Source organism: Bos indicus, chromosome 16, assembly GCF_029378745.1.
Source record: "Bos indicus isolate NIAB-ARS_2022 breed Sahiwal x Tharparkar chromosome 16, NIAB-ARS_B.indTharparkar_mat_pri_1.0, whole genome shotgun sequence".
Lineage (NCBI taxonomy): Eukaryota > Metazoa > Chordata > Mammalia > Artiodactyla > Bovidae > Bos > Bos indicus.
The window spans coordinates 30,742,871-30,769,332 of NC_091775.1; the positions used below are offsets into that span (position 1 = coordinate 30,742,871).

The 26,462-nt window shown below is 52.4% G+C and overlaps 1 protein-coding gene across 7 annotated transcripts; it reads left to right on the forward strand.

The window, feature by feature from the left end:
- On the forward strand, nt 1-26,462 carry PSEN2 (presenilin 2). Of its 7 annotated transcripts, none has more exons than XM_070768063.1 (14): nt 1-87; nt 5,383-5,467; nt 5,989-6,025; nt 6,184-6,326; nt 10,856-11,016; nt 13,019-13,236; nt 14,408-14,549; nt 16,576-16,643; nt 17,338-17,558; nt 18,791-18,889; nt 19,625-19,708; nt 20,040-20,141; nt 23,994-24,112; nt 25,734-26,462. In XM_070768063.1, the coding sequence occupies exons 5-14, from the start codon at nt 10,876-10,878 to the stop codon at nt 25,887-25,889; spliced, it is 1,350 nt and encodes a 449-aa protein (XP_070624164.1). In that variant the 5' UTR covers nt 1-87; nt 5,383-5,467; nt 5,989-6,025; nt 6,184-6,326; nt 10,856-10,875; the 3' UTR covers nt 25,890-26,462. The 7 variants fall into 7 exon arrangements, with proteins under 7 accessions (XP_070624164.1, XP_070624170.1, XP_070624165.1 ...); XM_070768069.1 differs by having other exon boundaries at nt 20,043-20,141; XM_070768064.1 differs by having other exon boundaries at nt 6,226-6,326.

The window sequence follows — 26,462 nt, forward strand, 5'->3', positions numbered from 1 at the left end:
GGGCGGGCCGGGGGCGGGGCCTGCGCCAGCACCGGGTCTGCCGGGCGCTCGGCCAGTAAACACCGCTGGAGCTGCGCGGCGGAGCAGGTGAGCCGGCTGGATGGGGCGCGCGGATGGGGGCCCGATCGCCCGGCGTTCGAAGGGCGCGAGGTGGAGCTGCACTCCGCAGGCGGGGCCTTGTCCTCCGCACGCCCCTCGCCGCGGCGGGTCGCGCCTCGGGGCGGTTCCGGGGATGCGGCCCCAGCGGCTGGGGAGGGGAGGGCGCCGGGACCGCTGCGATGGGGGCCGGCCCGGAACTGGCGAGTGGAGGAGCGCGGGGAGGGGCTCCAGGCCTCGGGCCTTCAGCGGAGCCGGGTTCTCCCCGCCGCCAGAGCCCCCGCCGCCGGAGCCCCCGCCGGAGTGGGCGCGGTGCGATCTGTTAAAGGGCCGGGACATTTAAAGAAGCAGCGCACGTGGGTCTCAAAGGCGTGCGGACGCGGCACTGTGGTCTCTCTCCTGGCTGGCACCTGATGGGCGCCCAGTCCTGCTGGCCTGCGACACGCGGCCCCGGGGTCTGCTTGGCAGTGGTAGGAGGGGAGGCGGAGGTCTTTCCGCCGGCTTGAGGAACAGGACCTAAGGACGGGCCTGGAGCCCCTAGTTTCCTTATCTGCGATGTTTGGCTGTTTTTTGATCAGGCATTTACAGCTCTGAGGAGACTCCCAGAATCTAGCTTTTGAAAAGCTGAATGAGCCCGAAACAGGAGCTAATTCCCATCCCAAATTTTATCAATGAAGAAACTCAGCCCTCAAAGCTAAAGTGACTTTGTTCAAGGTCACGCAGGTAGAATATATGAGAGCCAGGCTTCGAACCTGTTGTCCTGGACTCTAGTTCTCTTGTCCAGACCTGGGGCTAGACCTCAGCCCTTGGACAGCTGGATGAAATGCCCCAGTCTGTGACTTAATGAGTATTCCCTTTTGACGGTATGAACTGTGGATTGTTGCAGTAGCTGCATCCTCAATTTATAGATGGATAGCCTGAGAGGCGGTTCCCATCCAGAGCAATCGCAGAGCCAGGTTGACCCAAAATTTACAGCGTGGGTTGCCAGCCTGTCCTGAGAGTAATTGATCATTATGGACCCGAGCTCTTCCCACATGGATGGCCCTGAATCAACATAGCCCCTTCTGTAGACACCTGAGTCTCCAAGGACTTCGGTTAAGACCTTTGGTAGTAATTAAAGGCTTTGTATAAGCTGCTGCAGGTGTGTGAGCCTCAGGTTCCCCTATGGGTGAACGTGGCTGTGTGGGGGCAGGAAAGTGTATTAGCAGCTATGTTTCCTGGGTCCAGCTGGTGAAGGGGCCTGAAGTCCTGTCTGCAGCTCAAAGCTGCAGCTTCAGCCACTCATGAGGCAGGTCATCCAGGTTCTCGCCTTGGGTGAATGTGGGAGCATTGAGGGCAGAGGCTGGAAGTGGAGGACTTCGTGGAATGTTACTGTGGAATGGGATGATGGTGCCTCGGGTTTTCAGGAAAAATTCTGTATCATTTGGTGTTGAAGTATTTGGGCACCAAGTCAAGAGTCTGATGTGTGCAGAGTTGGGAGGTAAATGCTCTGAGCCTGTCTGTTTGAAGAAGAGGAGGACAAGGAACAGCCTGGCCAGAGGCTGCTGCTCAACTGTGCCTGGGGGCCCTTAGCCCGCCCCACCTCCGCCACCCCCAGCTCCTCTGTGCCTGCTCACAGCCCCTCTGCACACATGTACACAGGCTTTGCCAGAATGAGAGGTTCCACCTACCTTTGCCCCTCTTACATCATTGATGGTAATAATGACAATAACATCACTTGCAAGTTTGTTATATACAATAAAAAGCCATTCTGTACAGTAGTTGTCACAGTTATCTAAAGAGTTACCATCACACTGAAGTGGAAAGGGGAAGCTAAGGTTTACAGAAGGGGAAACTAAGGTTCAGGGCATTAAGGACCTTGTCTGGTTGTGTGGCTTCCGTGACTGTGAGTGCCAGCATTTGAACCCAGCTGGCTGTGTCTTCTGCATCTTTTGAGTTTTTGCTTGGAAGACCTCCCACTCTGACGTCCCACCCATGTGCCTGCACGACCGCCCAGGACATTGCTGTGGGGTCTCCTTTAGAAGCTACTTGGCAAAGCTAAAACAAACAAAAAAATTTCTTTAAGAAACTAAAGCATTGTGTGTATAGATCACCTTATGTTATTGAAGACACATTTGGCTGTTTTTCAGCTGTTGATTTGACTTTTAGACACTGTTTAGTTGGTAAGACTGGCAAGGCAACAAATGTTTCTGCAAATATTTCCACCTGTCCCTGGACTCCAGCAGCTGGGGGTGGGGCTGGGGGTGGAAGGCAAAGGGCTCTGAGGTTGGCATACCCTCCACGCTGCCCCTGGCCGGGGCCTGGGGGTTTCTCCTCACCTTGAGCTGGCTGCATCTGACCTGGCCTTCAAACCTTGTAGAATCAGTGTTGCCTTCTTGACCAGGAGGTGGTGAGGCTGCTGTGTGATTACAGTCTGGGCAGAAGTAGTTTCAAAGGGATCCTCAGTAAAGACCGGATGTCCGGGAGGGGGATGATTACTGTCCATTCTTTCCATTGCCTGGGAGAATGGGTTGCTCGTTTATCTTTGCCAAAACACTGTCTTCCGGAGCAATGGAAAGAAAAGTTTAAAGGGCACTCACTTTCTGCTGTACCTTAACCAGAAACTTTCTGACTTTTTAAAAATGAAAGCAATATGTGTTCACTCTAGAAAATTCGGGAAATTTTTTTTCTTCAAGTCATCTGTTAGCCCCTAGTCCAAAGAACCACTCTTAACATGAACTTCCTTACAGTACTTTATGCACATACCTGTATTCATGTGTTAAAATATTAGAAGTAGGAAACTGAAGATGAAGTTTTGTATCCTACTTTTTGTGTTCATATTATGCCTTCAGAATTTTCCCTTTATTGAGTGTTCTTGGAAACCCATTGAGTATGTGACCCTCTCAAGTACTTGGAGCAGCAGGGAAGAGCTCCTCAATGGCAGTTTGGAGACCTGAGCCGTAACTGTGGCTTCTGTTCATGGGCCCCTGTCCTTTTGTCCGTCTGGGCTTCAGTTTTCCCAAGTATGAAATGGGGTGCTGACTGGATGGCCCTGAAGGTCCTTGCCAGCTCTGACCTCAGTCCATGGACGTGCCCTTTTGTTTGACAAAGTGTTCATGTTGCCAGCATGCCCCGGGCTGGGGCTGAAGAGGAAAACACTCAGGGCCTGAGTGAGGCGTGACCTTGGTACTCAACTCATGCCTGATGGTTTAGCATTTTTGTAGCTTTCCAAGGGGCCATCAACAGGCTTCTGTTGTCCTCTCTCACTGTGTCCCTGCCTTTATTTCATTATATTTACCCTTGATTGAACATCTACTCTGTGCTGGACACATTACACATTAGCTCTAGTTTTTACAGTAATCTTGCAAAGTGTGCCTATCTTACTTTTTACACAAGAGGAAATGGGCCGTATGAAGTTAAATTGTCCGAGTATGTGGTTCAGATCAATTGGCTAGCTGATTCAAACTCTGTCCATTTCTAAGGCTCAGCTTTTGACTGCTGTCTTGCTGCTTTTCATTGAAAGCAAAAACACGATTTATGGGAGGCTGCTCAAAGGTAGCTCGGTAGCTCATGGCCAGTGTGGCTACCTTCGCAGCATCCCTCTGTCACTTCCAAACTGCCCCTTTTCCAGGCTCCTTCAGGAAGTGAGAGAAAATGTTTACTGAGCACCTTTGAGTAGGAAAGGGCAGACAGAGGGAAATCTAGAGCTTGGGTCAAGGTTCAGGAGGCCCCAGAGGGTCGCCTGGGGCCTGTGACTCAAGAGAGTGGAGTGGTACTTCAGGGCCTTCCTGGGGCATGTGGGCTCCTGCTCCAGCTGAGGCCCCCTCCCTGTTCTGGGGAAAACCGTCCGGCAAGTGATGTGCATCACATTATGGGCTGGATGGATGGACAGATGGATGACGGCCAGCCAGGGCCCATACATGGTCAGGTGCCTGGGCCAGGGGAAATAGGCAGGCAGGCAGGCAAGCTGTGGAAATTTCTAAGGGAATTTCCTCACCCCGTATAAGGGAAGGCTGGGAACGCCCCAGGAGTCATGGAAGCTCTGTGAAGTACCCCTGTGACCCTAGAAAGTGACCTTTTTAAAACCATTACTGCCCTCTTTGAGGGAGCACTGAAAATTAAAATGAACAAACAAGACAAAACAGAAACAGATTCATCTTGATGTTTGGCAGAAGCCAACGCAGTACTATAAGTGATTATCCTTCAATTAAAAATAAATTAATGAAAAACAAAAACAAAATAATGCTGCAATGAATGGGGGGGGTGCATATATATATATTTTGAATTAGTATTTTTATTTTCCTTCAATAAATATCATAAGGAGAACTGCAAAAAAAAAAAAGCAAAAATAGACCAGCAGATCGTGGTTACCAAGGGGGAGGTGCAAAATAAAAGAGGATTAAGAGGGACAAACAACCATGTATAAAATAAATGATACAAGCGTGTAATGTAGAGCACAGGGAATACAGCCAGTGCTTTAGAGTAACCTTATGTGGAATGTAATCTGTAAAAAGTTTTAAGTCACTTTGTTGTACACCTGAAACTTCTGTAATGTTGTAATGTTGTTCTTTCAATACCGAAAGAAAGAAAGTACTGTTAGCCCTGTGGAGACAAAGAAAGCAAGTACTCGGATCCAAGCCTTTCTCTTTGGCCCCACCTGTTGACTCCCAATTTTCTTTTGGAACCGAAATTTCCATGTTTTTCCTTGAGGCACTCTCGTTTACGATGGAATTTAAAAATCGATTTTCTACTTATGTAGGAATCTATTTCCTAGTTAGGTCCATTGGCCTTAAATTTTAAGGTCAAAACCTTTGCATTTTTCTGAAATGAGAATCAGGTTGAGGAAACTGGGTCACCAGGGTTCCATAATAATTGCAGGAACTGCTGACACAGGCAAGGTTGAGGAAATTCCCTGGGTCAGACTCCCTTGGCTTGGCTCATTCAGCATTTGGATCCCATTCAGCTGATTAATGGGAGTGAACAGTGGCTTCTTTGGATGTTTGATTTTATATCCTAATCCAAGGAGTTTTCAGCCACAGTGCCTTGTTCTGGGAAGGGTTTCCAGGATGTAGTCTGGGGCACCTGTTCCTCCCATTGGCTTCTCTGCATTATCCTGTTGCTCCCTCGGAGAGAGTGGAGAGCTGGTTGCTATGGGGTTGATAGGATTTGACATCAGCAGGAGAGTCACCCAGCCCCACCCCCACCGGCCTGTGAGTCAGCCTCCCGGCGGGAGTTCTTGGCATCTCTAGTGCTCTAATGTGGACAAACATCTAGCAAGACTGTTTATCTGCATTTTTTCCCTCCAAGGATTGCAGAGTACCTTCAGGCTTCAGTTCCAACTTAGAAGCCAGAGGAATCCATCCCAGCTGCTCTGTTCTCCTTCAGGAACCAGGTAATAAGAGGGGTTAGGAGAAGATGTGAAAGTGGCTTCCCAAGGTCCCCCGAGTCCAGTGAGAGGGGATGTGGGAGAAGGCAGCATGGAAAAAAATCTGTCTAAATGTTGATACTTGTTATTTCCCCTTTAGCTTTACAAAAAACAGCAGACACAATTCATGTTTTGTTATGGAAGTTTTAAAAAATGCAGAAAAATATCATGTATCACCCTCAATCTCACTATCCAAAGATAAGCACCTTTAATGTTGTATAATATTTCTTGCCAGTCCTTCATATATATGTATACATTTGCTAAGAAAATTCAGATGCTTATATCTGTGGTTTTAAGTCTACTAAATTTAGCATCTTGGTGTTTTTTTCATGTTAGTAAATATTCTTTGAAGTAAGATTTTTATTAGTCATATATCGGATAGATATATTATCATACAAAGTCAGACATCTTAGTCATTTTCACTTAAAAAAATTATAAATGACTGCAACAACCATGTTTTCAGATAAATCTTTTTATTATTTTCCTAGGACAGATTCCGAGAAGTTAGCATTTCAGGATCAAAAGGTATGAATGTTTTTAAAGCTCTTGATGTTTACTGCCTTCAGAAAGGCTGGTGCAGTTTGTACCAGGGATGCTTAAGATCCAGTTTTTTCACACCCTCCTTCCAGGTGGGCATTGCATGCGTACCTTGTCAGTCAGCTCACTGCATTCTCCCCCTGCAGCTCTCCTAGTCTGAGAAAGCTCCTGTTGCTCTTCCTCCCCAGTGGATCTCAGCCCAACCACAGGGTATTCAGGAGAAAGGACTGCTCATTCTTTCACACCGGCATTCAGTGAGCAAGTTGTGCAGAGCAGCAGGTGTGCTAAGGTAGGTGGTGAGGCCCTGCCCTTGCGACAAGGAAGTGAACTGTTACTGGGAGCTTTCAGTACCAAGTTTGGGCCCAGGCTGGGGCATCTGATTACTTGCCAGGACCAGCTCCAGGGAGGGTTTAACACCAGCCTAAGAATCGCCCAGGGACTGTCTCAAAATGCAGATCCCTGGACCTTTGGCCAGAATGAAACTTAGGATCCGCATTTTAAGTAAGCACCGTAACATCGTGTTTAAGAGCACAGAACTTGACCACCTTGGTCCAAGGATGACTTTGAACTTATCACTTTTAAAATCTTTTTCCTCATCTGTAAAATGAGGAATAACAGCAGCACAGTAAGTGCCCTGCATCGAACAAGTTCTGTTCCAAGAGGCCATAAATCCAATTTGTTCGTAAGTCCAACAAAGTTAGCCTAGGTACCCAACTAACACAATCGGCTATATAGTACTATACTATAAGAGGTTTATACTTTCCACACAAATAATACATAAAAAGCAAACAGAAAATTTTTAATCTTACAGTACAGTACCTTGAAAAGTATGCCAGACATGCGAACTCACGTTCGAATCTCTGAAGTGTGCAGGTTGAAGGTTCGTATGTAGGGGACTGACTGTACCTCATTCCTGACTTGTGTTTAGTACACAGTGAGGGCTCAGCAGCTGCTCTGCCACCCTTCAGGTGGCCTGGGCTACGTTGCGAAACAGCATCTCCAGCATCTTACAGCTTTCTGAAAGTCCTAAGCCATGCCCTCAGATGCTGGGAGCCCCAGGAAGCACCTCCAGCTGTCCCCACCTCCTCCAGGCCCAGAGGGCTGTGATTAGGATGCCCTTGCTCCAACAGCCAAGACCAGCTCTTCCTGGCTGCAACCCCTCGATGCCCTGCTTTTCTGGGAGTTGTGGGCAGCATCCAGGGAGGGAGGGAATCTGCTCAGGAAGCATTTGTTTTCTGGTGAGGAGGCCATGCATTACATGTGGTGGATAGCAAAGCATGTTTTATAGCTTTCTGACTTTCTCCCTCTGCAGTGCAGTTTCACATGGAAGGGATATAGTCTGTTTTTAAACGTGCTCTCCCTGGGTGTGTCCACAGACTTTGGGAGGCAGATGTGTTTTCCTGGGATTTGGTGACCGGCTGAAGAAATGGAAATTGGAAAGGATTTAACTCCTACTTGATCGTGGGTCCCCTGCTTTCTCTCCCCACCTGCCCTGTAGCTCCCTTTCTCCTTTAAGAAGCATCCTAGCCTCTTATTTGTCCAGTCCCCTCATGCTTTGCTCTAGGGACTGAGGCAGCCTGGCTGCCAGCAGCTGTGGTTCTGAAGGGTGAGCTCGCCTCTGCCCTGGGGGCTGCAGCCCTGCCGTTTAGATACAGGAACTCCTGATCTGCTCCTCCAGTCACTGCGAAGATAAATCCCAGGGCCTCTAAAGGCGTGGGAAGAACAGAAGGAGAGAGATGGTAACTAAATTATTAATTCACAGCCCAGACAAAACAAAGTATTGAAAGAGCTGCTACACTGTTCAAGATAGAATGTCCTAATTTAGCTTGAGGTGCAGCCAGCTCTGTGTTCCCTGTCGCTCTTTGAGTAAGAATGGACTCAGCATTGCCACAGGGTCAATGAGGGCATCTCCTGGGCCTGGGCAGGTGTATGTTTAGGATTTATCTAGTGGGGCCCACCATTGCAGAGGAGCTCTTTAGAGTTTTTCTGCCTGGGTCTCCATTAGGTAATTTCTTTCATTACTGTTACCATAGATGAAGGACGCTAAGAACTTCCCAAGGTCTGGGTGCTGAGGAGCAGATCTGCCTCCTGGGTCCCGGGCGGCACCGCCCCTGGTGACTCCAGGGAAGTGGCTCCGGGGAAGAGGCAGGAGGGCTCAGCCGGCCCTCTGTTCCCATACAGCACACTCTGGTCACATCCCTCCTTAATTCAGAAACCTTGGCTGCCCCCTCCCCTGGCTAGCTTCAGCTCCTCGTCCCCTGGCCAGGCCCCCACGCCCCTCCCTCGAATGGTCCCACCTCCCATCACTGCCTCCGTGGTCCCCATGCTTCAGCCACCTCAGCCTGCTGGATGTTGCAGAATTTCAAAGCCCCCATCCCGCCATCTGTTTATGAGGCTACTTCCACATGCCCCACCTACTTCAGCCTCTGCCTGGCACGATATTCCTAACCTTTGTGTCTTGTTTCATGTGTCTTCCTCCTAAAGACTTGAGACGTCTACTCCCCACTGTTGATAGATTGCCCCCCGCTTAGTCTTAACTCCAGTAGCACAGGGTCCTTGTCACCTCTCCTGGAAGTTACCTTATTCTGCTTCCTACTGATGTCACTACTGCTGTCTCTCTTATACTTGTTTCTCTGCTGAACCCAGGGGAGCTTACCTTGCTCATTTCGAATTCTTTGTAAGAGCTACGGGAAAGCCTTCTGTAAGGGCCCGAGTCAGTGAGTAGGATCAGGCTCTGCTGTGGGCCTGGACTTGGGGATGGAGCTGAAGTCCAGCTGGGAGTAATGCAGGCCACAGCCTGGGACACTGTCTTCAAAACAAAGCAGCACCCTCAGAGCCTCTGCCAAGATGAATAGAACTGGCTGGCTCGGTGGAAGGAACCTGCCTGCCTTCTCCACTTGAAAATCATAGGGACTGTCCTGGCGGTCCAGTGGTTAAGACTTAGCCTTCCAGTGCAGGGGATGTGGGTTTGATCCCTGGTCGGGGAACTAAGATCCTGCGTCCCTAGTGGCCCCCTCTCCCAAAAACACTAAAACATAAAACAGAAGCGATATTGTAACAAATTCAATAAAGACTTTAAAAATGGTCCATATAGTAAAAAAAAAAAAAAAAAGACACTGTGGAAATAGAATAAAAATGATCATAAATTTTGAGGGCCATTGACATGGAGATGAACTTTGAGACGAGAGCAGACCCAGTTGTTCCTACTGGCGTGAGTCTTCCCCAGGGTCCCAGGAGGCAGGTGATGGGGGAGCTGGCCCTGCTGGCAGCTCAGCTGACCTGCCCAGGGTGTTGGTAGGAGTTCGGGCTGCCCCAGCATCCACATGGTGCTGCTGGGTCCACACGCCACTCAGGGCAGCACAGCAGTGTCGAGGGGACAGGCTCCCTCCTCTGTGGCCCTTTCAGCTTTGGTTTTTCCTGTGGGTCCTGCCCTCAGCTATACTTCCCCAACACACACACACACACACACACACATGCATGCACGCTCCTCTCTTGTGGTCTCGGCTCACTGCCCCCGTGGCCGCAGCATCTAAACCTATGACTCTCATCTCCCTCCCCTCCAGCTCAGACACTGGCCCTCAGCTGCCTCCCAGGCAGCTCCCTCCTTTCAACCATTTACATTCGGCAGATTTCCCCCAGCACCTTGTTCTCCCACCTCCTCTGTCCTACTCCCCGCCTGGCCGTGGTCCTGGACTCTGTCCTGTTGTGTCCCCGACATCTTGTCTGTATGGATCGTCTCCCCTCACTCCCATGCATCTTGCTGCTACCTTAGGCCCTGTTCACGACCCATCATTGTCTCCAAGGAGGTCACCTTTCCTTCTTTCTACTCTTTTCAGTCAGTGACCAGATTGAGATTTCTAACCAGAGATCTGATCTGTCACTGTGTCCTCGGGGGACAGAGCACACCTCCTTAGCATGGCGCTGGAGACCCTTCACTTGTCCACAGCAGTGACCCCCTCCCCAGCCCTGGCACTGCCAGGCTCAGGCTGAGACGTTCTTCACGCCCTCTGCCCTTCCCTCCCACCTGGGAGAGTCTGTGTCCATCACATGATGCTATCTTCTCCAGAAAACACTCCTGATCTCTGAGATTTAGTCCCTTCTATGCCTTTTAGTGAACACTTGGATTATAGAATTTGCCACATTGGACTGGTTTTTATTCTTTTAGGACAGACATGTCCTTGGCACATGATAGATGGTGGTCAGATATTTGTTGATTGAACGAATGATTGTGCTGAGAGTTTAGAGTGGCCCTGGTGTTTCTGGTTGGGAGTTTTGCCCCCATGGCCTGGATCCTCTCTAGCCAGTCCCTCTCGAGACTGCTGCAGCCTCAGTCATGGCTCCTGGGGACTGTCCTTTTTTCTTAAATGTTTATTTATTTATGGCTCTGTTGGGTCTTCACTGCTGCTCAGGCTTTTCTCTAGTTGCAGAGAGCAGGGGCTGCTCTCTCGTTGCGGTGCACGGGCTTCTCATTGCAGCGACTTCTGTTGTTTTGGAGCGTGGGTCTAGGGCACTCCGTCTTCGGTAGTTGTGGTTTCCGGGCTCTAGAGCACAGGCTCAGTAGTTGGGACACACGGGCTTCATTGCTCCTTGGCACGTGGGATCTTCCTGGATCAGGGATCGAACCCATGTCTCCTGCATTGGTAGGTGGATTCTTTACCACCGAGCCACTCGGGAAGCCCTATAGCAGTCCTTTGACAAATGCATCCTGGGTGGTCGCTGTGGGCAGGACCTGTGTCCAGGTTTTAAAGCCACCTCTCATCCTCCACTGCCTTTGCCTCTCAGGAGAGTGGCACGAAGACCCCTGTGCTCCTTTTCCAGGCACTTCCGGAGGCAGGGCCATGCTCACATTCATGGCCTCTGACAGCGAGGAAGAAGTGTGTGATGAGCGGACGTCCCTGATGTCAGCCGAGAGCCCTACGCCGCGCTCCTGCCAGGACGGCCGGCAGGGCCTGGAGGACGGAGAGAGTGCCGCCCAGTGGGTAGGTTCCTGCCAGCAGTCTGTGGTCTCCAGACGGGCTGCTGGCGTCCCATATCTCATGGATGGAAACCAGGCCTTCCCTGATGTGGGAGGGAGGGGAAGTGAAGGTGAGAACTGGTCAAAGGGGCAGGTGGCCCACCATGGTGGATCCTAGGTCTGCGAGGGCTTGATCGTAGATTCTGCACATGCACAACCTGTCACAGACCGACTCTAGTAGACGGTGTCATCCACCCTGGCCCTGCCCCTTCGGTTCACCTTCCTATGCAGGTTACTGTTCCCACAGGAATCTGAGAGTGAGTGGATGCTGGGGCAGGCAGCACAGAGGCTGGAGGGAACCTTTTTTGGTAGATGGCTGGAGATGGGAACCGAGAGATTAGCTGATTTGTGTTTGACTTTTGAGCTGGGGATGTGTTTTAGTTCGTTCAGGCTGCCATAACAAAAATACCATAGACTGGGTGGCTTATAAACAGCAGAAGTGTATTTTTCATTGCTCTGGAGGTTGGGAGGTCAAGGTCAAGGCGCTGGCAGGTCTGATGTCTGATGAGGGCCCACTTCCTGGGTCGTAGGCAGCTGTGTTCCCTCTGTGTCCTCACAAGGCAGAAGGGTTAGGGAGCTTTCCTGGACACCCTTTATAAGGGTGCGAATGCCATTCTTGAGGGCTCCACTCTCATGACCTAATCACTTCCCAAAGCCTGTATCTCCAACACCATCATGTTGGGCATTAGGTTTCAACATGTGAATTTGGGGGTCACAAACATGCAGCCCATAGCAGGAAGGGTGTGCTGCACTGTGTGATTTTGCCTCTGCAGCCCAAAAGGCAGGAGATTATAACAGTATGAAGTGAGCGTGTACTTGGGAAAGTCACTTAGTCAAGCTACCTCCCTCCTCATCAGGGTAAAACAGTATCTGAATTTGCCTAAAACCCATTCTCTATTTTGCCCATTCTAGTATTTTTCTTTCTTCCAGCCAGCCTCATTCCCCTTTGCTGTAGCTTGAACTCACTTCTTCGCCTGTCCTCCCTCTGGGCTCCGAGAGAGATCTCAGCAGCTCAAGGCCATGGCCCCACTACTCCTTAGCCAATTCTTGCTCGGTGTTTTGTCTTTAATCTCCTGGACTTTTTGTGCATTTCAGTTGTTTCAGTTCCTGTTCATTAACAGCTTTCCTTTCCTTCTCAGTTGAATATCTAGATGGAATTCTCTCTGCAAAAAACTGATGCCAAAGAGCAGTCACTTTTGATTTCTGTTTCACTTGGCTTTTGTCTTGGCTGTTACTGTAATTAACAAGGCAGCCAGTGATCCTGAACTGCCACAATTCTGAAACACATTCTTGAAGATCAGTGTATGTCAGTGTCTGGCAGGCATCCTATCCTCCTTTGCTGCCTCCTCCTTTATACTCTCCCACTTTCCCTAACCTGGATCCTCCCAGATGCTCAATGCCTAGTTAGCCTCCGGTTCAAAACTGCAAAGTTTGCATGCTTGGTTTTGGCGGGGGCAAAAATTTTAAAGTAATTTATTTCCCTGCAAATTCCCAGTGCCTTATTTGTTAATACAATCAAAGAGAGTCTCCATGTGTGCTGACCATTTTGGTTTGTGATTTTTCAACCAAAAATGTTTAGTCTCTGCCTTCCTCCCATCACCTGGCCTAGCTCCTCCCAAACTAATATGGCCGTGTGACCAGAACTGAGTCCCTGCACTGAGGGAGGGAACAGATCTGCAGACCTGCTGCAGACCCATTCTGCAGACTGTCCTCGTCCGTGGCTACCATGGCCTCCCTTCCTGCATCTGTGGTGGCTAGTGCCAACTCTTAGTCTCTAGTTGTCCTCATAAACTTCTCCATGTCCTGGAAAGCCACCACTGCCACATCTAAGCTGTAGCCCATAGACTGGTCTTACATCTGAAAAGTGACATTCAAACTTCTCGTTTCCAGTTCACACACCCATGCTCTGTGTCAGTAGGGCTCCGCTGGGGGGCATCCCATGGTCCTCACAGCACGGTTTCCCACAGAGAAGCCAGGAGAGTGAGGAGGACCACGAGGAGGAGGACCCTGACCGCTACGTCTGCAGTGGGGTTCCTGGGCGGCCGCCAGGCCTGGAGGAAGAGCTGACCCTCAAATACGGGGCAAAGCACGTGATCATGTTGTTTGTGCCTGTCACACTGTGCATGATCGTGGTGGTGGCCACCATCAAGTCCGTGCGCTTCTACACAGAGAAGAATGGACAGCTGTGAGTTGGGGGCCAGGGGTGGGTGCGGGTGCAGGATTCGGGGAGGAGGGTGTAGCCTGTGTTGGCCACTGTACCTGCGGCCCCGTGGCAGCCACAGCAAAGAGCAGGGGTGGGGAGCTGCCTGAGTCCACACCCTGGTTCGTCCACAGCCTCCTGGCTGTGTGACCTGCCCAGGCACCTTCCTAACTGCTCTCGGCCTCAGTCTCCTCATCTGTATGATGGGTTTGATAGCAAGGTTACCAGGAGAACTGAGAGAGTTAATCCATGTGCAGCCCCTGCAGCCTGCTCTCACTGCAGGAGGTAGGTTCTCTGCTCCATCCCAGGTGTGGCGGTGCCACCTGTCGTTGCATGACCACAGACAAGTCTTTTTCTCTCTGGGCCTCTCATTCACACTCCTGTGAATGTAAACTAAAGAGGACCACGCGATTTCTTAGCTCACTCCCAGACTCAGGAGGGAAATTTTATTTATCTTAATAAAGAGAATCCAGGAAGAAGCAGCAGCCTGGGTAAATGGGAAGCTTCCCTCTGCTCCCTCCCCCAGCCTCCCATGGTATCACTGCTGAGTACCTTCTTGAAACTTTTTTAAGGGAGTTTTTTTTACATTTTGTTTATGATTTTGATAATGAAAGGAGTAGAGAAAGAAGCCCTCGCCCTCAGGAAGCGTATAGTCTGTTGGGGACTCAGAGCAGCTCAGGCGAAAAGTGTTGAGACCTTGAGAACTTGGCAAACAGTTTGCTTCCCTAGGAGTGTGGGATCAATGAATTGCCTCTTGAGTTTATAGCTGCCTGTGCAGCTACTGGGCTACATGGGGTGTGGGTAGGGGTAGGAGTGGGGGTGGAGGCATCCTAGGCTTGATGGGGAAGTGGGTACAGAACTGGGGAGTGGGGTCAGCTGGGATAAGCACTTCTGGGAGAGGTTTTAGTTGGTGTGGGGTCCTGGGAAGCCGTGGTAAAGACCAGTCAGGCCCTCCCATGTGGCTGCGTCAGCTCAGTTAGAAGCTGGAGTTAGGTGCCAGGGAGGCAGGACAGCTCGTGAGGATGGTGGGCAGCACTCACCAGGACAGCCAGAGTGCTGTGCTGAGGGCTGGGGGTGCCCAGGCGCCTGCATCTCCCTGGGCTGGGGGGCACAAGCAGGCCGGGTGCAGAGCTCTAGCCCTTGTCTCCTTCCTCAGCATCTATACCCCGTTCTCCGAGGACACGCCCTCAGTGGGCCAGCGGCTCCTCAACTCCGTGCTCAATACCCTCATCATGATCAGCGTCATTGTCACCATGACGATCTTCCTGGTTGTGCTCTACAAGTACCGCTGCTACAAGGTGAGCCGGTCTGCCTCCTGCCTGCCTGCCAGGCCTCAGGGCCTCTCATGCAGCAACCCTGGCTTTCATGCCTCAGGGCCTCTCATGCAGCAACCCTGGCTTTCATGCCTCAGGGCCTCTTACGCAGCAGCCCTAGATTTTTTTTTTTTAAACAGAGTTCCTTTTTTCCTGTAAAATAGACCTCGAGTTTTAGAGCAATACCTCATTTTATTGGGTTTCACAGATACTGTGTTTTGTTTTTTTTTTTTTTTTTTACAAATTGAAGGTTTGTGGCAAATCTACATTGATCAAGTCTGTTGGTGCCATTTTTGCAACAGCATTATCTTCTAATTAATGCTGTTTTTAACATTTTTTTAGATATAATGCTATTGCACACTTAATTGACCTCAGTTCAAGCATTAACTTTTGCATGAGGTGGGAGACCAAAAAATTTGTGACTCTTTTTCATGTGATACTCACTTTATTGTGATCTGAAACCAAGCCCGAATATCCCTGAGGTTTGCCTGTACTTTCTCCCACCCGACTCCTGCCCCACCACGGGTTACCCGATACTCCTGTGCTTTCCACTTACACTTAATCCCACTTCACTGAGTTCCTCTATGCTGCGTTCATAGGGTCACTTCTCATATTCAGAAGTTAATTTTATTTTGCCTCTCCTTCTGAAGAAGTCAGATTTTCTATTTTAGGCTCCTTTCAACATATACTTCCCCTCCAAGCTTATTTTTATTTTCCCATTTGCCTTTCAGCTGGGGGTGTACAACTGCTATACCGAGGTCTTCCAGCTCCCAGAGACCTTTGGGTGGGCCCTGCTCTGCACAGCAGCTCTGGGGAGGAACAGGGGAGTTGAGTCCCACCTAGCCCAAATCGTTCACAGAGATCCATAAGCTTTTAGGCACGAGTTTCAGGCTTTTCTCCCGAGAAAGGCTTTGAAGCCATGAGGACTGAAAGGAAGTTGAACAAGACGTTACTGATTTTTAAACTGTTCACACACAGGCGTGTGCAGTACTGGATATTCAGGCTGCTGGCATCTGTGGAGCAGGTAGAGAGAGATGCAGAGCCTCAAATAGAGAGGGACTGGGTGGGGGTGAGCAGTGGGAGGGGCACGTCCAGGAGCTGGAGCTTCTTAGTAAATAGCTGCCTGTATAACCGAGGCAGAGTTTGTGATTGGGGCAGAGGTGGCCATGGATGGTGAGAAGTAGGGTGGAGGGCTTTTGTTTGGAGCAGAGACATTTATGAGGACAAGCCAGGCGTGGGGCCAGGGGAGAGCCAGCAGTGCCGTGGTGAGCAGGTGTCACATGACCACGCTAGGACCTGCTGGGAGGCTGCTGAGCCTCCATTCAGTCAGATTTACTCCACGACACGGACAAGAGGTGACGGTGGTCTGGGCAGGCTCAGGTGGGATAAGGAGGATCAGCACATACCGGCGTTGCCCCTTCTGCTTTGAACAGACAACCACGTGGCCGCTGCGGTCCCCAGTGGCCTGAGCTGGTGACTGACGGGTCTGTCCTCTGAGGAGGCAGGTTGCAGGGACCCCCCCCATCACCTTTGACCCTCCCTTATTTGGGCCAGGAGAGGAGGAGCCTTCCTTGACCACTGTGTCTAAAATAGAAGCGGTGGGTCTCTTGTCACTTTGCCCAGCCAGTTTTTTTTTCACAGCCTTTATCTCTTCCTGCTAGTGTGTGTCTATGTGTCTGTTGTCTCACTGCCCACACTTGGGGACATAGCACGTGGGAGCAGAAACCCAGCCAGCTTTCTCTCTAGAGCTTGGAATGTGCCAAGCGTGTCCTTTCCAGGTGACCAAGTAGAGAGCTAGGTGTTTAGGCATGAAGGATTTCCAGCTCCTTTGTATGCTTGCTGGGTTACCTGGAGAGAATGCCTTGAATGTCTGTGCCCTCCTTACCTGTAAAACAGCCACCTTCCAGCATAGGCAGGAGGAGCCTAAGGAGGAAGGGTTTCTAGGCTTGGGAGTCAGTCCCGAGGACCAGGGGCCTGGGGGCCTGCCGTCACAATGCCTGTTTCCACCCAGTTCATCCACGGTTGGCTGATCATGTCCTCTCTGATGTTGCTCTTCCTCTTCACCTACATCTACCTCGGGTGAGTGGCCGCTGGGGGGCAGGAGGACCTTGGGTGAGTGGCTGCCGGTGGCAGCAGGTCCCCTGAGACCCCTTCCCTGTGGCCTGGGTGGGTCTGAAGGACCTGGGAGGGAAGGGCGCCCCTCGGGCTCCATGCTTGCCCCTTGTTGCTGCTCCAGGAGCCTGGCCTCCTTGACACTGGAGTGGAGCCCTTCATTGGGCCACACGTCTCCTTCTAGTTCCTGATTTAAAACAAAGACTCAGAGTCATCACAGAGAAAGCTGTGAACCCCAGCAGAGGCAGGGATCAGAAAGGCCTCAAAATTTACATTCCAATCTTTGGGCTGGGACTGGGTCCCTCCTAGTTTTGGGGGAAGGTGGTCTCTCTTGCCCTGTATTTAGGACATCAGCCTAACCCAGGGGCCCAAAAAGACTGGAGGCACAGGAGAAAACACTTTTCCAAAGATCTTTTCCTCGGGCAGAGGGTCGTCCAGCCCAAGGACAAGATGTTGGTGTACTCCCCACCTTGTTTCAGAAAGTATTTCGAGGGGTTACCTGTAGGGCTCATGGAAATGGGGAAGGCGATGTTAATAAATGAGCCAGAGATTTGGAAAACCCAGGCTGGGACTTGGTGATTGAGGGTGTTGGACTGCCTGCCTCAGGGTCTGACATCTCCAGTGAGTGTCCCAACCCCCGGGCTCCACTTTGGTCCCACAGGGAAGTGCTCAAGACCTACAATGTGGCCATGGACTACCCCACCCTGTTCCTGACCGTCTGGAACTTCGGGGCGGTGGGCATGGTGTGCATCCACTGGAAGGGCCCCCTAGTGCTGCAGCAGGCCTACCTCATCATGATCAGCGCGCTCATGGCCTTGGTGTTCATCAAGTACCTCCCGGAGTGGTCCGCCTGGGTCATTCTGGGCGCCATCTCCGTGTATGGTAGGTGGGCCGCCAGCCTGGTGGGAGGCTGTGGAGTGACATCCAGGGCTGAGTCCTGACTGCTGGACAGGCTTGGTGGGTGCTGAGACGTGCCCCCCACTTCCCTTCAACCCCCCAGGGAGGCCTGGATGGTCTCCCTTCTGAGAAGTTCACCTTCATAAAAACAAACCGGGTCCTATGGAATCATGACTGTTGACATGATTACTAATAACAGCAAATGTTTACTGAGCACTCGCACCCTTAAGCACTTTGTACGTCAGATGTCATTTACTCCTCAGAACAACCCTGAGATTGGGCACAGTACCAGTAAATAGTGAGTACCCCAGATGTGAGCTGCTCTTTAATTAGTATAATGTTGTCTTGGTATCCTTAGGGGACTGGTTCCAGTATCCCCTGAGGTACCAAAGTCCAAGGATGCTCAAATCTCTTACATAAAATGACATAGGATTTGCATATAACTTATGTACATCCTCCCAAATACTGTATGTTTTTTTAAGACTTTTTTTTTTTATGTGGACCATTTTTAGTCTTTATTGAATTTGTTACAGTGTTGTTTCTGTTTTATATTTTGACCTTTTTTGGCTGTGAGGCATGTGGGATCTTGGCTACCCTACTAGGGATCAAACCCACACCCCTGCATTGGAAGGCGAAGTCTTTACCACTGGGCCAGGGAAGTCCCCTCCCAAATATTTAAAATTATCTCTAGATTACTTATATAGTACAACATAAGTGATATATAAATAGCTGTTAATGTAAATGACATTTACAATTGCCAGTGTGCAGCAAATACTGGTTTTGGGAACTTGCTGGAATTATTTTCTGAAATTTTTGATCCACGGCTGGTTGAATCTATGGATACAGAACCCAGAGATCTGGAAAGCCGACTGTATTAGTGAGATTACCATCACCAGTACTGCTTCTTACATTCTTAGGATAAGGAATTTGGGGCTCAGAGAAATGGGACTTCAAGCCCATCCTCTGGGTCTCTGAGCCACACAACAGCAGTCCCTGTTTGCAGTTAGCCCGCTCAGACCCCACCATGGGCTCCAGCCAGTGCAGGCTCTAGGGATTGAGGCTGAAACCCAAGGGTGGGGTTGCTGAAACAACAGGGGGCCATGGTTGGAGAGCCTTGCCCTGAGGTTCCAGGATACACTCGCCCGGGCCTGGTGTTAGAGCGCTGGCTGGGAATAAACGTCTTTCTTAATGTGCCAGGGATGACTTTGCTTTCCCAGATCTTGTGGCTGTGCTGTGCCCCAAAGGGCCACTGAGGATGCTCGTGGAAACCGCGCAGGAGAGAAATGAGCCCATATTCCCTGCCCTCATATACTCATGTGAGTGACCCCCGTGTTTCCTTCAGACGTGGGAACCAGGGTTTGCATTGGCCTTGGCTTTCAGAGTTGATGGGGAGACAGTTAACCTTTTTCCTGACCAAAGGAAGGGAGGCAGCCTTGGTGATCCCAGAAGGGGTCTACCTTCCTGAGATGAAGGTGGGCTGCGTCCTGCTGTGGCTCAGGAAGAAGCTTGGACATTTAGAGCAGGAAGAGGGCTTCCAGGAGTGTGACCCGCCCGCAGTTTCATCTCAGCCAGACTCATGCAGTGGGCATGGGCCGCGTTCACATGAGCCCGAGGCCACCCACTCAGCTCTCCAGGCCCCTGGAAAGGGACTTTGGGGAGGGACTGTTCAGGGTAGGGGTCTGGGGAGGTGGGTGGCAGGATGCCTGCCTTTCCCTGGGCTTTCTCAACAACTGAAGCTCAGTCTCTAAAGAAGCACTCTCGGGGTTGCTGCTGGCCTCAGGGCCAGTGTGCAGGGATCTCTATTTATAAAAGCATCAGCAAGCATGCACTGATGGTGGGCACTTTGTGGTGGGCACTGTGCTGCGTGTTGGATGTGCAGTGGAGTCTGGACCCCCAGAGGCCCCATAACAGAGGCCATAAGCAAATACCCACAGGGACTGAGGGTCCCGTGCAGGCTTTCTGGGGACACAGACTGTCCCACTTGCCTCCCTCGCCCCGGGGGCAGCCACAGTTAGTAGTGTCTGAGGCTGGACCCTTTTCTCCTTCCCCAGCCGCCATGGTGTGGACCGTGGGCATGGCCAAGCTGGACCCTTCCTCTCAGGGAGCCCTTCAGCTCCCCTACGACCCGGAGATGGGTGAGTATCAGGGGACTGACAGCCTGTCATCATGGGGGGTGCTTTTCACTACACCCTGCTCAGCTGCCTGGCCTCTCCGAGAGGCACAAGGACAGGAAGGGCAGGGAAGACTGCCTGCCGGCACGCACACACTAGGGATTGGGTGCAGGTGGAGCTTCGCTCCTCTGCCTCAGCCCCGCTTCTCTCCCTTCCCATCCCTTGCTGTGTGGTCTGGAGAATCCTCTGTGTCGGGCTGGGCATGGTGCGGGGTGGGGCAGGGAAGCCCTGGGCTCAGAGAACCCTTTGACCCCCTCTTGTCTCTCTCCCTCCTCACATGACAACGGACACCCAGAAGAAGACTCCTATGACAGTTTTGGGGAGCCCTCGTACCCTGACGTCTTTGAGCCCCCGCTGCCTGGCTACCCGGGGGAGGAGCTGGAGGAAGAGGAGGAAAGTAAGGTGTTCAGATGGACGGTCTGCGTGGGCCCGGGGTGGGGCTTCCTGAGGTTAGGGAGGAGCCCGTTTGACATCAGAGATGCTTTACAAAGTCAGAGAGAAGCCTGCCAAGGCGCAGTCCTATGGGCAGACCATGGGGACTTAACGCCCAGGCTACCTCGTGTGTGACAGATGTTGGCCGTATGCCCACTCTGCACTGGGGGGTGATCATACGGGTGCTGCTCTTGGGGTGCTGCTATGTGGGCATGGGCACTAACCACTCTCTCGGGAGCTGGGAGGACCGCTCAGAAGAACATAGGGTGGTAGGGGCACTGACAAGGCCGTTGACCTGCTTGAAGGGGTCAGAGGAAGTCTCTTGAGGAAGTAACTTCTAAGCTGAGCTCCAGAGGCTGAGGACACAGAGGGGAACACACAGTGCAAAGGGGTTTGGTTTCCAGCCGAGGGTGCCTTGGGAGCAGTGACCCTGGGGCTGACTTAGAGGAAGTGGAAGCCGGATGCTGAGACCCAAGTGCAGAGATGGGGCCGGGAGACAGACAGGGGCTCCAGGGGCCTTCTGGATCAAGATGGGGGTTCTTGTCTGTGTCCTGTGAGCAGTGGGAGCCGTGGGATGGGGAGGGGTTTGAGCTGTGCGGGAGGAGGGAGACGACGGGGAGGGGCAGGGCTGTGGCTGGGATAGTGTGTGCTCGAGTAGCCGGAGGCCGTCCCAGTGCAGCTGTGGGGTCGCAGGCATGGGTCCTGTGTTCTGGGGGTGAGCTGGGCTGCGCAGGCCGGCGCTACCAGCACTGCCCCACACTGGGGCTGTGGAGCATAAGACGGGCAGAGTTGGGGTGCAGGCTTCCCCCAGGCAGAGCCCCGAGTGGCTGGGAGCAGAAGGAGCAGGTGTGGAAGACAATCTTGAAGACACGCCCAAAGACCTTCTGATACATGGTTATGTTTCCAAGTGGATTAAAATAACCAAGCAGCACACATATATGGACCACTAGTGTGTGCCGGGAGGCACGTGGGAGCCAGGGAGATGCTGCTGGATTAACACAGCTGCTGCCCTTGAGAAGTTCCCCACGGAGCAGCCCAAGTCAGGGGAGGTTAGGTAAAAAGTACTCAGGACGGACGTGGGGAAGACAATTGGCTGGAGGCTGGCCTGGAAGGACAAGTCGGCAGTCACCCAGCACACAGGCAGCTGGGCCGGAGATAGGCCTGGCGCTGAGCCCCCGCCCTAATCAGCATGGATCCCACGTGGGCACCATCCCCACACGACCACCCACCTTTCACATGCCAGCCACAAGCTCTGGGGGTCTCCAGGCCACCCACGCTTCTGACCGACTGGCTACAAATCTGGGGATTCTCACAACTCCATCAGGTTGGAAAATGTACTAGAATGACTCTCGAAACTCAGAAAAGTGCTATACATACCATTACAGCTTTATTGATATTATAAAGGATATAAATGAGGACCAGCCGGCCAAATGAAGAGCCACATAGGGTGAGGTCTGGGAAGGTGCCCTCTGCCCCTGGGACCCGGGAATCTCCCCCACCCCTGCACAGGGATGTGTGTACCGAGTTCCAGTGTCCAGAGTTTTTACTGGGGTCTCATTACATAGGCATAATGGATTGAGTCCTTGCTCATGACATTGGACTTCATCTCCAGGCTGCCCCTTCTCCCCAGACTCAGCCTAGCCTGGAGTCCCAACCTCCTTATCACATGGTTGGTCTTTCTGGTGGGCTCCCGTCTATGGGGTCGCACAGAGTTGGACGCAACTGAAGCGACTTAGCAGCAGCAGCAACAGCAGCAGTGCCATCCTCTCACTTGCATAAATGATCCAAGGGGCTGCTGAACAACAAAGATACTCCCGTCCCTGGGGAAATTCCAAGGATTTGGTCTCCCTCCCAGAATGAAGGACAAAGGCTGGTTAGATTCTGTTCCACAACAGCATTGGCAAAGGCTCAGATGAGAGGGGAGGAAGCCATCTGGGAGCTCTGGGATGTTTAGTGGCCAGAGAAGCTGGGGGCCAGACCTTCAAGGGTGAGCGGTACTCATGGAAGTTCAGACTTCATCCTGGAGGCTATGGGGAACCATTAGGGGTTTGTTGCAGGGAATTAAAGTGAGCAGAGCTGCATCCCAGACAGATCCCAGGTGGCCACAGGAGCACAGACTGCTGGAGGATTGGGTGAGGGAAGAGCCAGAAGGGCCCAGCTCGGGCACCACCACCTGCATGGGAGGCACCAGGAGGACCCGGCTGGACAAGGGATGGGCAGGGAGGCGGGGAGAGGGATGAGAGGGGGGCCCGGCAGTTGGGAGGCTCTGGAGGACCTCAGGTGGAGAAGCCAGAGACTCAGGAGGGGGAGTAGTGCTCAGGAAGGTCAGGGTTCCAGGCCCGAAGAGGAGTCACCAGGATATACTTGTGAAATACGTGGGTCCCCACAAGGTACCCAGGAAGGGTGCAGGGTCAGAGTGGAGACCAGAGGGCCTGTGTGGGCGATGTTAAAGGGATGAAGGGAAGGTCGCTTGTGGAGAATCCTGGGGAGTAGACAGGGCAGGGTGCTGAGATAGACAGCATGGGGGGTGGTGGTCCACCGAGGCCTGGTGATGGCCTTGCCTGAGCACACTGATTGGTGGATGTGGGACTTGCTGCCTCAGGTCTCCGAAGTGCCTGCTAGGTGAGCACAGTTCCTTTGAGAAAGAACTGATTGAAAAGGGAGAGAGAAGGGAGGGGAGAGCAGGCAGAACAGGGAGGCAGGAGCCGGGGTGGTAGCAAGAGACCCGCAGGAGCAGTGGTCTCTGTAAGAGGGCAGAGCTTACAAGTTTGCCAAAGTGAGGAAGTTGGGAGTGGTGGGGCTGACGGAAGGGACAGACTAAGGAAGGAAGGGTAAGGTGCTTCTTGCTTGGAGCCCAGAGAGGAGAGGGGAGTGGGTTCAGACGGGGCAGAGCATGTTTCCTTGATGCAGACCCGGTCAATTCCATTTGAGTCTGTTTCATAAGCATTTTTGTTGTCCATGATGAATGAAATTATCCTATAAGAAGGTGTACAGGGCAATTGTACTAAAGGAAACAAAACATTCTAGAAGCTCATTTCCTTTTCACTAATGGATACACTAGTTACAAGTTACGTTTATCTTCCCTGGTGGCTCAGTGGTAAAGAATCTGCCCACAATGTGGGAGAGTGGATTTGATCCCTGGGTCAGGAAGATCGCCTGGAGAAGGAAATAGCAACCCATTCCAGTACTCTTGCCTGGGAAATTTCCATGGACAGAGAAGCCTGGTAGGCTACAGTCCATGGGGCCGAAAGAATCGGACATGACTTAGCGGCTACACAATAACAACAGAGTTGATTTACAATATACATTTATCTCTTATACATTTACCTCTTATATATTAGTCTCTAGAGGACCTCGGTTATCATATATGTTCTTAAAAGCAAAGAAATTAAATTTCCTAAAAAGCATTTATAATTCATACTCACCGCTCAGTTGGTTAACTTCCCACCAGCCCTGGACAATGGATTATATTCACTCTTGTCTTTACTCAAACCAAGTACCAAGCACCAGTTTTGCATGAATTATCAGAAATGCTGGCTTTGCATAGCCCAGAATGCAAGTCAGCCAGACCACAGGTTTCCCCCATTTCCCCACTGGCTGCTGTTTTTCTGAGACAGCTAATCCTTGTTCCAGAGTCCAGGTGAGGTGGGCTAGGCAGTGACACCACCCATCAGCCCTCTGAGGTCCCCAGGCCTCTGGGCCCTGGGTCCCCTGGGCTGAGCCACGTGCCTGGGCTGTTCGGCTGGGGTCAGCCTTCTCTGCTGCTTCCTCCCAGGGCTTCTGAGACCTACGGGTTCCCTCTCTCTCCACCACACAGGGGGTGTGAAGCTCGGCCTCGGAGACTTCATCTTCTACAGTGTGCTGGTGGGCAAGGCGGCCGCCACGGGCAGCGGGGACTGGAACACCACACTGGCCTGCTTTGTGGCCATCCTCATTGTGAGTGGGCCCAGGGTGCTCCCCTCCCGCCCCTGGGCAGTGGGGGTCTTCATGGGGGGCCCAGGAGCCCCAGGGAGTTTTCAGCTGCTGCTCTCCCTCGGAAGGGCTGCGCAGGGTTGCCAGAAAGATCCTCAGGATGAGACCAAGGTTCACAGGAGGATCTGGTCGTCAGTAGGTGCAGGCACGGTGCAGGGAGGGTGACCCGGAGCTCTGGCGTTACTGAGTGTGCGTGCTGGGTGCCAAGGTCTTGGCTAACTCTGTACGTTTGTCTCACCGCACCTTGAGGTAGGGATGGTGACCTGAGATGTTTGGAAGATGGAGCAGGGTGAGGGCCTGGCCATGGGCACAAAGCTGCGAGGCCCAAGCTGTGATGTGAACTCGGGTCTCTGACTCCGGGGCTGTGTGTTTTCCCTCCACAGCACCCAGACATCATGCAGTTCTGAGTCCCCATGGGATCTCGTGGGGCTTGAGAGGGGGGCCCCTCACTCTGAACCCCAGCGGTGAAATTTGAAGACCCGTATTGTCACTTAGGGGCTTCTCAGGTGGCGCTAGTGATAAAAGAACCCACCTGCCAATGTAGGAGACACAAGAGACGCAGGTTTGATCCCTGGGTCAGGAGGATCCCCTGGAGGAGGAAATGGCAATCCACTCCAGTATTCTTGCCTGGAGAATCCCATGGACAGAGGAGCTCAGCGGACTACAGTCCATAGGGTCACAAAGAGTCGGACACGACTGCAGAGACTGAGCACCCGTAGTCGCTTACCATGATCAGGTACACGTAATGGGGACGCATCTGTGATGACTGGTGGAGGTGGAGGCCCCGAACGGCCCACACTCAGTGCTCTGCCTGGTGAACCTGGGGCATCGCGTGGCAGGTTAGGACCAAGGCTCCAGTTCTTTGGACATTTCTGTTTGCCCACAGTGTGTGTCAAGGACCAGGTAGGGGATGCCCAGGCTCCTCCACTTCCAGACTGTCTGCCCTGAAGCCCTGCTCTCCCCGGGGAGAGGACAGGCACTCTGGTTCCCTGTCCCCACCCTGGACCACTGCCTGCATCGGCTGGGGCAGGGACAGGATAGGCAACCACCGCGCCTGCTTACGGCGGGGGGCAGGGGGTGGTCACTCGGCATCTGGGTTCCCTTGGTGTCCACTGAGAACAGTGCTGCCTTTCAGTCAGACCTGTCCAGTTTTCGCATAAATACATGTCCCCTGGGGGAAGGCTTCATGCCATCAGGTCACACAGCCAGGGGAGGTGGTCCGGTAGCAGCGGCCCAGTTCACGAGGCCTGCTTGCTGGTTCATCCACTCGTGTGCAAGGCGTTAGTACTGGCTGAGAGCCTCCGCCCCCACGCACCTCACGGAGCTGCCGAGAGGACCAGGGGAGGTGCTGGGGTGTCAGGGCTCCTGAGCCCACACCCTGGGCCGTCACTAACTGCTCCCCTCCTCCTGAGCCCACACCCTGGGCCGTCACTAACTGCTCCCCTCCTCCTGAGCCCACACCCTGGGCCGTCACTAACTGCTCCCCTCCTCCTGAGCCCACACCCTGAGCTGTCACTAACTGCTCCCCTCCCCCCGTCCAACCGGTGGTCACCTTCTCCCGCTCCCCCGCCTCTGTGTCCCGCAGGGTTTGTGTCTGACCCTCCTGCTGCTCGCCGTGTTCAAGAAGGCGCTGCCCGCCCTCCCCATCTCCATCACGTTCGGGCTCATCTTCTACTTCTCCACGGACAACCTGGTGCGGCCTTTCATGGACACCCTGGCCTCCCATCAGCTCTACATCTGAGGGGACGCGGGCGCCATGGGCTGGAAGCTGTAGGAAGCGGTAACCGGAGGCAGCTGTATGATTTTACACTCTAGTGCCATATATTTTTAAGACTTTTCTTTCCTTTAAAAGCAAGTGAGGATGAAAAAGGCTTGTGTTAACTTGGTGAAGAGGAAGGGCCAGCTTTGTGGTGCTAGGGGCTTTGTCGCGGGGCGTGGCTCACCCCCTCGTGAGCACTCGCTTCACCGGCAGGAAACCCGGGAAGTCGGGCCAGAGGAGCTGAGGACGGTTCCGAGACGTGGGGGGCGTGGGGAAGGCCCCCTGCTCTCACCCCCGCAGCCTGGTGTCCTCGGAGAAGGCCAAGACGGAGGACGAGGCAAGGCTGTCTGGGACCAGGAGGCCGTGCCCGGGATGGCACGAAGCGCCTGGTCACTCTGACTGGAGAAGAAAAGCCAATTTTCTCTGCAAGGAATGTTCCCAACGCTTTGTCTATGATGTCATCATTATCTGATTACCTTTAGAGTCCTTGTCACAGCAGTCGTTGCTGGGAAGTGTCTTAATATTACCATCAATAAATAGCCGAATCCTGTCACA

Coding starts and splice junctions, on each gene's coding strand:
- PSEN2 (XM_070768063.1), top strand. CDS start 10,876: ATGCTCACATTCATGGCCTCTGACAGCGAGGAAGAAGTGTGTGATGAG. Junction 20,142..23,993: donor GCTGGAGGAAGAGGAGGAAA/GTAAGGTGTTCA, acceptor TCCACCACACAG/GGGGTGTGAAGCTCGGCCTC. Junction 24,113..25,733: donor GCTTTGTGGCCATCCTCATT/GTGAGTGGGCCC, acceptor TGTGTCCCGCAG/GGTTTGTGTCTGACCCTCCT.